Source organism: Amblyomma mixtum, chromosome 2, assembly GCF_055824585.1.
Source record: "Amblyomma mixtum isolate Tamu chromosome 2, ASM5582458v1, whole genome shotgun sequence".
Taxonomy (NCBI): Eukaryota; Metazoa; Arthropoda; class Arachnida; order Ixodida; family Ixodidae; genus Amblyomma; species Amblyomma mixtum.
In genome coordinates this window covers 134,620,599-134,633,096 of record NC_143013.1, presented here as the reverse complement: position 1 = coordinate 134,633,096, position 12,498 = coordinate 134,620,599, and the positions used below count along the sequence as shown (strand labels likewise).

General features: G+C 48.8%; 1 protein-coding gene across 2 annotated transcripts; it reads left to right on the top strand.

Moving 5' to 3' along the window:
- The first annotated feature begins 7,673 nt into the window (after window positions 1-7,673).
- Window positions 7,674-11,145, top strand: LOC149360978 (uncharacterized). 2 transcript variants are annotated; one of them, XM_089572566.1, is made up of 4 exons: window positions 7,674-7,790; window positions 8,516-8,823; window positions 8,941-9,375; window positions 9,952-11,145. In XM_089572566.1, the coding sequence occupies exons 2-3, from the start codon at window positions 8,537-8,539 to the stop codon at window positions 9,371-9,373; spliced, it is 720 nt and encodes a 239-aa protein (XP_089428692.1). In that variant the 5' UTR covers window positions 7,674-7,790; window positions 8,516-8,536; the 3' UTR covers window positions 9,374-9,375; window positions 9,952-11,145. The 2 variants fall into 2 exon arrangements, with proteins under 2 accessions (XP_089428692.1, XP_089428693.1); XM_089572567.1 differs by having other exon boundaries at window positions 8,941-11,145.
- The last annotated feature ends 1,353 nt before the right edge of the window (window positions 11,146-12,498 follow it).

Sequence of the window (12,498 nt, the reverse complement as noted above, 5' to 3'; positions counted from 1 at the left end):
CAATGAGGCAAGTTTCAGGAGAATTTCAGCTCAGTGGTTTTCATGGGTGGCGTATTGTAGTAAACCACTGACTTGTAATATTGAGGAAATTCCTGCTAGGCTTTATTTCTGTCTTTGCATCATTACATTTTGTGTGTTTTTTGTCAACAGATGCGTCGCATGAGAGAAGGGGACCACAAGTTTTTTTTTCAAATATTATAGAATGACACCACAGCTCTTTGACGAGTTGTTGAGCTATGTGGCCCCCGACCGCACCAGGCAATACGTCGCAAGAGAGCCCCTGGAACCAGGCGAGCGGCTAGCAATAGCACTGAGGTGTCTCCGAGTTTTCATTTGCAAGGAGTGTTTGAACATGTAGTGTGCTTGTGTTAATATCATGTGTGGACATGAATTTGACATCTGTCAGATGTTGAGATTGCCTGCCTGCTTAAGGCGCTAAATTAAATTACATATTGTAGCGTACTTGCTGACGAAGGGGGCTTTATTAGTAGGCACGAAAGGGAAGGCCAGGCCAGCTGGGGCAACAAAAGCGACAGATTCCCCACGGCGCGAGCCGTACTTCGTCGTCGTCGCCCTACTTCGTATGTGCCACCTGGCAATACTAGGTGGCATTATTCCCCCCTTATGAAGAAAAAAAAAAAAAGAGTGCTGTCGCTGTTGACGTAAGGGTGAAACAAAAAATAGACAAAAAATCAAGCGAAGTGTCGCAACTGAAGCTCGCGAAAACATCAGCACGGTTGCGTTACCGTGTATAGTACGGTTTAAGCCGCACAACGTGCACAATGTCAGAGTCGGGCTGTCGGCGTCGCGGTTGTGCAGCACCGTCCGGAACCACTTCATAGTTAACCTCACTCACATGCCGTACCACTCTGTAAGGGCCAAAATAGCGGCAGAGCAGTTTCTCACACAAGCCTTGGCGACGAACAGGAGTCCACACCCAGACTTGGTCACCGGGTTTGTAGTCAACCTGTCGGTGTCGAAGGTTGTAACGGCGCGCATCCGAGCTCTGCTGTTGCCCGATGTGCAAGCGGGCCAGCTGACGGGCTTCTTCAGCACGTTGGGCAAACTGTTGGGCGTCTGGGGCGAGTTGGTCATCCTCTGGGCACGGGAGCATGGCATCAAGCATGCTCTGGACTTCGCGTCCGTACACAAGGCGAAACGGGGAGAAGCGCGTAGTTTCCTGCAGGGCGGTGTTGTAGGCAAAGGTGACATACGGCAGGACCTCATCCCAAGTTTTGTGTTGGACATCTACGTACATGGACAACATGTCCGCAAGGGCCTGTTTAATCGTTCGGTCAAGCCATTGCTCTGCGGATGGTAGGCCGTGGTCTTGCGGTGTGTTGTGCAGCTCAGCCGAAAGATGTGGTCGATTAGCTGCACTGTAAACGCCGTCCCTCTGTCTGTAATCACGTGCGAAGGAGCGCCATGTCGCAGGATGATGTTGTGCATGAAAAACTCTGCGACTTCTGAAGCTGTGCCACGAGGGATCGCCTTGGTCTCGGCGTAGCGAGTCAAGTAGTCGGTAGCAACTATGATCCACTTATTGCCGCCCTGCGACAAAGGGAAAGGGCCGAGGAGGTCCATGCCGATCTGGTCGAACGGAGCGCGAGGGGCAGTAACGGGCTTGAGAAAACCCGCCGGCTTAAGTGGTGGCGTTTTCCGGCGCTGGCATTCTCGGCAGCTTTTAACGTATCGTTTGACATCAGCAGAAAGTCCAGGCCAGTAGTACATATTCCGCACTCTGGCGAGCGTACGTGAAAAGCCCAAGTGGCCAGACGTGGGCTCATCGTGGCAGGCGAAGAGAACGTCAGATCGGAGGTCGGCTGGAATGACGAGAAGGTAAGGTCTATCGTTGCCTCTCGAGTTCTTGTTGTACAAGAGACCTTGCCGCAAACAGAAGGAGCCAAGACGTCGAGAGAAGTGGCGAGGTATAGCCGTATCACTACCTTCAAGGGCGTCAATGAGAGGGCGAAGGTCTGAGTCCGCCCTCTGCCGAGTCAGTAGGTCGGTGGCGGTGAGAGTACCAAGGAAGCCGCTGTCGTCATCGGGCGCTGCGTCGGCAGGATCAACTGGTGCATGCGACAGTGTGTCGGCGTCTTCGTGTCTGCGGCCGGACTTGTAGACAATAGTAATGTCAAATTCCTGGAGCCGTAAGCTCCAGCGTGCCAGGCGTCCAGATGGGTCTCGCAAATTTGCCAGCCAGCATAGGCAGTGGTGATCGGTGACCACTTTGAATGGGCGGCCGTATAGATAAGGGCGAAACTTCATGGTGGCCCACACGACCGCAAGACATTCTTTTTCAGACGTGGAGTAATTGCTCTCGGCGCGGGAGAGAGTATGGCTAGCATAGGCGATAACCCTCTCAAGGCCCTCTTGATGTTGAACAAGGACAGCGCCAAGACCGATGTTGCTGGCGTCGGTGTGGACCTCGGTATCGGCATCTTCGTCGAAGTGCGCAAGAACGGGAGGTGTTTGAAGGCGCTGGCGGAGCGTAGAGAAAGCGGTCTGTTGCTCAGTGGTCCAGACAAAGGAGGTGGTATTCCTGGTGAGGCGCGTCAACGGCTCCGCAATCGTGGAAAAGTCCGCAATAAAGCGCCGATAATAGGCACAGAGACCCAGGAAGCGCTGGACAGCTTTCTTGTCGGTCGGAACGGGAGAACGTGCGACGGCAGCAGTCTTTTCGGGGTCCGGCCGCACTCCCTCAGCGCTCACAACGTGACCCAGAAATTTGAGCTCTTCGTAACCGAAATGACACTTCTGGGGCTTCAGGGTAAGGTCTGCCGAGCGGAGGGCTTCGAGGACAGCCCGCAGGCGCTGGAGATGTTGGTCAAATGTTTCCGAAAAAACTACGACGTCGTCCAAGTAAACAAGACAGCTTTGCCACTTGAGGCCTGTGAGGACGGTGTCCATCATCCGTTGGAACGTAGCCGGGGCGGAGCACAAACCGAAAGGAAGCACTTTAAATTCATAGAGGCCATCTGGAGTCACAAAAGCGGTTTTTTCGCGGTCCCGTTCGTCTACTTCAATTTGCCAATAGCCGCTCTTTAAGTCAATGGATGAGAAGTACTTAGAGCGCCGTAATCTATCCAGCGAGTCGTCAATGCGCGGCAACGGGTAGACGTCCTTTTTGGTCACACTGTTCAGTTTGCGATAGTCGACACAAAACCGGAGAGTGCCGTCCTTCTTCTTAACAAGGACTACAGGTGAAGACCACGGGCTTTGGGAAGGTTGAACAACGCCATCGTCAAGCATTTCCTGAACCTGAGTTTGGATAACTGCCCGTTCTTTAGCAGAAACACGATAAGGCTACTGTCGTATAGGGCGAGCGTCGTCATAGGTGATGATGTGGTGCTGCGTGATGGGTGTTTGATGAACCTTCGAGGAGGAAGCGAAGCACGACTTGTATTCCATCAGCAGCTGTTCCAAAGCCAGTCGTTGCTCCCGAGACAGGTGGCAGTTTATGCCGACGTTTTCAAGGGAAGGTTCGTCAGTGCCGGCTGCCGCGGACGCAAAACAAACGGGAATATCGGTAACAGGTTCGGCAGAAGCGATAGTAGTTCCTGCAAAAAGGTGCCGGTACTCATTAGAAAAGTTTGTGACCAGGACCGCAGACCGACCACCACGAAGCGTCAGTAGACTGCGAGCGACGCAGATGCCTTGAGTAAGCAGGAGTGAACGGTTAGCCTCGGCGACTGCTTCTGCGTCATGCAAGTCGTTGCAGGTGACTTCAACCAAAACACTGCTCCTTGGCGGCAACGTGACACTGTCTGCACAAACACGAAGGGCGGCACTGCGGTGGCAAGATTCGGCGAGGTGGGTCGCTTTACTGGTCGAAAAGGTGATGATTCGTTGGCGGAGGTCGATGAGAGCACCATACTCCCGCAGAAAGTCAATGCCGATAATGAGATCGCGGGAGCAATATCACAGAACTACACAACTGACGACGAACGTAGATCCCTGAATCTGAACGCGAGCCGTGCAAATACCCTTTGGAGTAACGAGATGACCACCGGCAGTATGGAGATGCACTACAGAACAAGGCGTAAGCACTTTTTTTAGAAGAGTCGCCAATTTATCGCTCATAATTGAATAGTCGGCCCCGGTGTCCACTAATGCACTGACTCTGTGACCGTCGAGACGAACAGGTATGTCCAAGGAAACGCAGCTGTCTTGGTCAGATGACGGTGCTATTTGTTCACGGTCGGAGCGTAGCGGCGGCGGCGGGAGGTCTTCAGCGCAGCAACTCCCAGCCACCTCGCCCCCGAAGGTCGCTGGTCTCAGTTTTCCCGGCGAGGGCTCGGCGAGCGACCCTGTGCTGCTCGCGAGGAGCTGTGCGGGTTCGGGGAAGAGCGCCTCGGAGAAGATGAGCGCGGCTGATGCGGCGCACGGGCTGAAAGTCGCTGTTCCGCCAGGAAGTCTTCAATGGCTGGAGGCCGGTGGCCAAACCGGGGTCTGGGCGAATCGGCTCGAAAGCCCTGCAGACCGAGGCGTCGATAAGAGCAATTGCGGTAGAGATGGCCTGGTTCTCCGCAGTGAAAGCAGAGTGGCCGGTTGTCAGGTGTGCGCCAGACATCGGCCTTCCGCAAGTGCGCTCGGCGACCGTCGAAATACGGGACTGGTGGAACTGGGGACAGCGGTGCAGGAGGCGTTACTGGAATCGGCGGTGGCGAAGCTGCAGCCGGGCGTCTCGCAACTTCGGCATAGGTGGGGCGGCTGTAGCCTCCCGGCAGAGGTGGTGTTTTGACGGTAGGACCCCTGAACGCCTGTTGCACCTCCTCGCGAACAAGAGCGGAAATCGAACCAAGTGCAGACTGCGAAGGGCTGCAAAACTTGAGGACCTCTTCACGCACGATGGAGCGAATCAGTTCGCGCAAATCGTCAGGGTGGCTCCCGGCGGTGGCAAACGATTCGGTGACTGCAGCAGCATGCACGGGCCGGTTGTAAGTCGCAGAACGTTGTTGAAGAACCTTTTCCATCGTCACGGCCTCGGCAAGGAATGCAGCGACGGTCGATGGTGGGCTGCGCACGAGGCCTGCAAAGAGCTGTTCTTTGACACCACGCATCAAATGCCGGAGTTTCTTTTCTTCTGGCATGGCCGGATCAGCTCTTCTAAACAGGCGCGTCATGTCCTCAACGTACATCTGAACGCTTTCATTCGGCAGCTGAATGCGGGATTGTAGCGCACGCTCAGCTCGTTCGTGACGATCAGCGCTTGTGTAGGCCTCCAGCAACCGACGACGGAACTCATGCCACGAGATTAAAACATCCTCTCGGTTCTCAAACCAGGTGCGAGCACCATCCTCGAGGCTGAAGTAAACGTTGCGGAGTTTGGCTGCGTCGTCCCATTGATTAAACGCAGCTACGCGTTCAAAGTGAAGGAGCCAATCCTCCACATCCTCAAAAAGTTCCCCACGGAACGTCTTGGGAATCCGCGGAGTCTGCAAGGTGTAGTGGGATGGCGCGGCAGCAGCGGTTTGCAGAGGAGGAGCAGCGGCTGTCGCCATGGCGCCGCTCTCTGATGGTGCAACCTCCGATGGCAGTCCCTGGATCCTCCGGCTGAAGCGATGTACCAGGGTGTCAAGCGGTACAGGGCTGGCTCGACGGCTCCCTGGAGGGGTCTCTTGCATCGGCTCACGGTTACCCGGCACACTCCACCAGACTGTAGCGTACTTGCTGACGAAGGGGGCTTTATTAGCAGGCACGAAAGGGAAGGCCAGGCCAGCTGGGGCAACAAAAGCGACAGATTCCCCACGGCGCGAGCCGTACTTCGTCGTCGTCGCCCTACTTCGTATGCGCCACCTGGCAATACTAGGTGGCAATATGGGTTAGCAAGAATGCTCGGTTAGCTGTAAAATCTGCTAAAATTTGCAGTGTAATGAAATACTTGCAAAACTCACTGCAGTTTGTTCAGTTTTCCAACGTTTCTGTACATAAAAAGCTTAATAAGCCAACAGTATTCAATGTACACACTTCAGGAAGTGGAACGTTTTCAGAGAACACTTAATGCGATTCATACATTAACATGTTCGTATGATCTGCCTAGCACATGTTGCATACTGCGTTTACTTTTTATGCATTTGTGCGTGGCACGAGACATTGCCATATACACGTTACATATTTCTTAGGAATAAGATTATCTTAATGCTTAATGAGTGGTTCTTCAGAGTTACTACTACTCTACTTGCATGTATTCCCTCCCTTTTGGGCAGGTGTAAAGTTTGGCTGGTTTCTGAAGTTTGTCCCAAAGCCTTTGCAGGTATGAGAGATGGCATAGTGAAGGGCTGCATACATTTCAGCCACATGAGTTTTTACACACACTGAGCATGTACAGCAAATTAGGTTGTGTAGTAGTAGTCTTGACGGGATTACTTGAATATACGAATATTCTAAACCAATAATCTTGCATATGCAAAATCTTGAAGTTGCAAGTCCTGGCACTGTGTTTACAGAATAAAATTATAGAAAACTAGGACATGACACCAGCAGAGGTGCTAAGCAAGTGCCTCAACATGAATTCATTGTCATCTTTCTCTTGCGGTTACCTGGCTTCGGGTCAGGACATATGTAATATTGCTCTGGCATACCGTGTTGGCATTGAAACCGCGCGGCGGTGCATTCATGCGGCATGTCGGGCCATCTGGGAACGACTCAAAGATCATTTCATGCAGGTTGGTTGACCCTTTGCTGCGAAGTCTGTCACTTGTTGAAATCACTTTCAAATAGGTAGAAGCCATTTTAATTTTGGAGAAAGGGAAACTGCAAAGGACGGGACGACGTTACGGAGTAGACAGGATGAGTGGTCTTTTGTCGGCCCACTGTCTTCTTTGTATCAGACCTACTGGTTAAGACGCTCACATTTTTATTTTTACAGGATATAACAAAATATGATGTAATCTTTGCTTCTAGTTAAAGTTCATGGCATGTCAAATTTGTGCCTATTGTTGTGATAGAAATGCCTTTCTGTGGCTATTGAAACTCTTCAACAGACAGCTTTGCACAGTCAAATTTTGTGTTAACTTGCAGCAAACAGAATTTTATATGCAACCTGTCTACTACTGTTTAACAACACCCTGTTCGTGTGGAATTAATTACTTAAAGGAACATATTATGCTATAGCTCTTTTAACTCTTGTGATTTTGGGGTATACCGGCGATGTGTCACGGTTGAATTGTTTGTTTAGCAGTTTGCTACCTGTTTTCATTTGTGTGTTGCCCCCCCCCCCCCCCCCCCCCCGTTCTCTCTCCCTTATTGTAATGCTGTTTTGTTGTGCTGTTGGAATTGCAGTAAATAAAAAGTAAATAAATAAATTATGTCAGATGTTATCCACCTGTAGCCGTCCAAATTGCGAAGGTACAAACAATTGCTAGAAAAATGAACATTACAGTTCTGTATAAGCAGACAAATGGCATACCAGCCACAAAATGTACACCTGATGCATGGTTAGAAAAGTTCTGAATACTAGGAGACTTTGGCTTGAGTAGAACATTAATAAATTTATTTCCACAACAGTCATTAAGGAGAGCACAAGTGAAAAAGATTAGTCTAATAGGTGGTTAAATTTCATTGCATCAAAAGCATCATTTTATGTTTGCCTTCATAGGATTGCAACTGTTTCACTTACAACAATAGTGCTGAATTGCTTCCAGACGCCCTCGAAAGAAGACTGGCGAAGAATTGGCCAAGACTTTGCAGCACGCTGGCAGTTCCCCAACTGCTTAGGAGCAGTTGATGGGAAGCATGTTGCCATTGTCTGCCCGCCTAATTCTGGGAGCAGATTCTTCAATTGTAAGGTAAAATTTAGCACATTATAGACATGTATTACATATGCGGCATTTATTCTGTGATAAAATCAACCTTACATGTTAGTTCATTTCGGTGTACGTTATCAGACTCTAAATAAATGGTCACACATGGGAACATTGAATGCGAGCAATCTGCAAAGTTCGTCGTGCTACAAACTTTGGTCTGAGAAAATGATTACGTATTTATAGCAGCAATGTACCTAGGTGCATTCAAAAAGGACTGTACAACACCCATGTTAACCTCGTCACCATATGATATGAGTGGCATTGCCAGTGTTCAGTGCTATTGCAAAATATCATCTTAAGCAAATCTACTGGAAAACTGTTCAGCTTAGGCCAATTTTGTTTACACTGATTCCAGTGGGAAACCAACTAAATCGTCCCACATTGTTCCTTTTAAGTGAGAATTCATCTTAACAGCGGTTGTCTCGAAGGGCATCTACTACATGCAGCTTAGACCAAATGCTTTAGGCACTGAAATTTTTGCAAGGGTGGTATAGACCTTTACTGCAATGTTGTGAGTGCTGTCTGGTAGTGTTCCTTCTAGTGTTGAGATTTACTTGTAAAAGAAATATTTCCAGTATACTGGCCTAAGTCATCATGTGACGCTATCATGCTTAACAGAATGCATTAGGGGCACATTAAGCTTTAAGCATTTCTGACGGATGTGTTGAGATGACACGTGCTTATTGTGCTATACTTTCCCATTTCAGGGCACCTTCTCAATTGTGCTCATGGCAATTGTTGACAGCAATTCCAAATATGTGCTCATTGATGTGGGTGCAGAGGGAAGAAACAGTGATGGCGGCACATTTAAGAGAAGTGAATTTGGGATAGCATTGACGGATGGCACGCTCGATATTCCTGAGCTTGGGCGACTGCCTGGAACGAACCAAACAGCTCCATATGCCTTTGTCGGCGATGAAGGTTTCCAGCTACGAAAAGATTTTATGCGACCGTATCCTGCCAGGCACCTTGAGGATGACAGAAGAATCTTTAACTACCGATTAAGCAGAGCAAGGTATGACCTGGTGCTATTTTATCAGGCTTGGTAGAATTTGAAGACAAGAAGCTTGCAAAAAAGAAAAAGAAACCGTTGGCCTTCTTAGTTTTTAAGGATGTGTATTTTTCTTTACAGACGATGTGCCGAAAATGCATTTGGCATCACTGCGGCCAGGTGGCGTATTCTGTTGAAGACCATCAACCTGCTACCAGAGAACGCAGACTATGTTGTGAAGGCTGCCTGCATGCTGCACAACTTCCTGACTGTCCGCAATCCAAGATCACAAACCTTCGCTGACAGAGAGGACAGCTTTGGGAACGTTGTGTCCGGGCGCTGGCGGCAAGGGATCCAAGGGGTGCTGGCCAACAACGGGGAGCCTCACTACTTCCTGCTAGAAGCCACACAGGCACGGAACCACCGTGCCAGTGCTGCTGCTGCCCTGTATCCCTTTGCTGCATACTTTTGCAGCGAGGCCAGGGAGGTTCCCTGGCAGTGGGAACAGCCAGGTGTCTCCAAGGAGAAAGCCTTGCAGCGAGTGAACCAGCATCAGCGCCATTCATGCCCATGAAGGTAACATATATTTACTACAAGAATGCTCACCGGGCATCTCTCAGAGCTTGAGTTGCTTTGGAACATTAATCCCCACAAGCCAACCAACCAAGAACACATACGCCCTTATTCTGTTATGCATATAGTGTTAGCGAGGGACTCACTCTGTCTTGAGGCCAAACGTAGCTTAAGGGGACTATCACACAGTGTCCATCACCCTCATTTGATCAAATTGCAAGTTCTCAAGCTCACTGCCAATGTACCCTAGAAGAGTCTTGTGGTAAACTAGACATTCCAGTGTTTCATTCAGTTCAGTGTTGTGGCAATTCAGTGATACCTTTTGAAAACAATTTTGATCCTAACAAACACATCGCTTTTATTGGGCAGGGAATAAGTCAAAAACTTCAAGAATTTTTATCCGTAGGCTATTGTGATATTGTCGTGGAACTTTCTTCTTTATCTTCGCAACTGTCATGCCAAACGAATCACACTCATAAAAATCATTAGATGACCGCAGCACATCAGTTATGTTTGCGACTTGCGCAAGAATAGCATTTTCTTCTAATGCTGCTTTTCTCTTGCATTTCGCATTCCCAGATGTCTGCACTGCCTGTGTTGATGCTGCTTCCTGTGATACTGCTTCCTGTAACACCATTGTTTCTTGCTGTGACGCTCTGGGCGCTTGTGATGCAACGCTCTCCAGCAGCCGTACACACTCATGCGATGCCGAATCTTGCGAATGGCGTGATGATGATGACGACTCTGTGCAGCTTGGCAAATGAAAGTTTTCTCGTGATGCGTCTTGCAGCAGTGACGGCAGATCGTCGAATTGATCACTGTCATCTGTTGCTGCAAGAGTGATGTGCTCGCTGGCCTCTTCAACACCAGCTGGCTGTGCCTGGACAGCAAGACAGTTTCTGCTGGCCTTTTTTGTGAAATTCCCGAAGGTCCTGTGAACAAAAATATGTATGCATACCATGAGCTGGGTGTTCAAATAATTTGCTGCACACTGTATTGATGTGTTTCCTTCTGGTGCACACTGTGATTTTAAAAGTGGCAAGTGAAAACCTCTCCAAAAGTGTTTACTCTGAAATGTGAGTGGGTAGGAAATGGTGAATACGACATTAGACCAGGCAGTAAATATTCACAAAGGTGAAGAGAGTATACTTGCTAACTCGTTATCTAACCTGAAAGAACTGTGCCTATTGGAGTGAAAGTGCATTAGAGTGAATAGTGTGGCAAGAAAACGGCTTATATTGTTTCTGTTGGTAACTGGCCATGATGCAAACGGAGCACAGCAGAAATCCATTGTGCACAGTTAAGAAATTTCTCCGATTTGTGCAAGCCAGACATTTCATTCAAGCACACTAGTCAAAAAGAGAAAGTGTCCGCTTTTAGGTTTGTGGTACGCTTAAGTTACTGCAAATGAATGACATTCCTAGAGAAGTCAGTGTGACCTAAGAAGCATTATGTTGTGTACTTCGCAAATTCACTTCACTCATGGGTTAAAATATAGCTGCTGTCTATGTGCCTTTCATCTTGTTTTCTCGCTTGGTACTACTCTATGAAGCAATTACATGTAACATGCACCAGATTTGGTTTCGTACTGACGTTGTACATTTGGAGTGGTTTAATTTTGTTATTGTGTGTGTGTGGTGTTTATTGCATTGTGTTATCACTGTAGTGCTGTTTTTATTTTGAACATGTCATGTAGCACAAGCAAGCACGACTGATTTACAGAACCAACAATCAGCTGCAACCACTGGAGCATAATATACAAATTTTCTGCACTGATACTCGTTTCATTCCTTGTTCACTATATGCCCCTTTGCACAGCATATATAGGAGACCTGTGGTCAACCAGGCTGTAGGTGGAGACACCAGGCAGTAGGCGACTATGGCATAGGCTCCACAAATAGCAGGGGTGTAGTGTTAAAAGTTGAGTTCGCAGAGAGAAGTAATTTACGGATCCTTAATACCTTCTTCCAGAAACAAAACAAGAGGGAGTGGACATGGAAGAGCCCCAATAGCGAGACTCATACCACGTGCTCACCCTGGAATCCTGCAGGATGTGAAGGTCCTGGGAAAAAGAGTAGCCAGTGTAATCAAATTGTTAATGAGAGAGGCAGTAGTGCTGATCAATGGGGCATCCCACCAGTAACAAGAGGAAGTAGAGAAAGCTTTAGGAGCAATGCAAAGCGTGAAAGCAGCTGCTGAGGATCAAGTAACAGCAGATCTCTTCAAGGACGGAGGAGTGATTGTGCTAGAAAAACTAGCCACCTTGTATACGCAATGTCTTGTGACCTTGAGCCTACCAGAAGCTTGGAAGAACGCTAACATTACATTAATTCATAGGAAAGGAAACATCAAGGACTTGACAAATTATACACCGATCACCTTAGTGTCCACTGCCTACAAGGTATTTACTAAGGTAATCGCAAATAGAGTCAGGACAACCTTATACTTCAGTCAACCAAATGATCAGGTAGGCTTTCGTAAAGGATACTCTACAATAGACCATACAGTAAAAGCTCGTTAATTCGAACTTCACGGGACCTGGAAAAAAATTCGAATTATCCGATGTTCGAATTATCGAATGGCCGCGAAAAAACCGACAAGAACCATTTGCATTACGGTATATGTAGGGTATTTACTCGCGTAACGAACCCACTCACATAATGACCCCCCCCCCCCTTTCGATTTTTGCCTAAGAATCTGAAAAAAAAAAAAAGCGTCAGTCGTTAACGCTTCCCTCGTTTGGAACCGTCACGGCCCACAACGCTTTTGGCGGCGCGCCAAGAAATGCGTTAACGACTGTTATCGCTGCGCAGCATCTAGGCGCGCCGCCAAGAAATGCGTTGTGGGCCGTGACGGTGCCAAACGAAGGGAAGCGTTAACGGCTGACGCTTTTTTTTTTTTTTTTCAGATTCTTAGGCCGAGGGGGGGGGGGTAGCTCCAGCAAGGGGGAAGCGAACTTTGGCAAAGTGCCAGCGCTTGTTCGGTTGCGCAAGCCTAGTTCAAAAGCGGGCGTCTTGTTCGCGGCTGAGCGCGTGCTTCCGTCGCGTCCGACCGATGGGTGGAAGCATGGACGACACTCGCAAAGAAAAAAAAGTTTTTCGCTCATAATTTGTAGCGCCGGTCCGA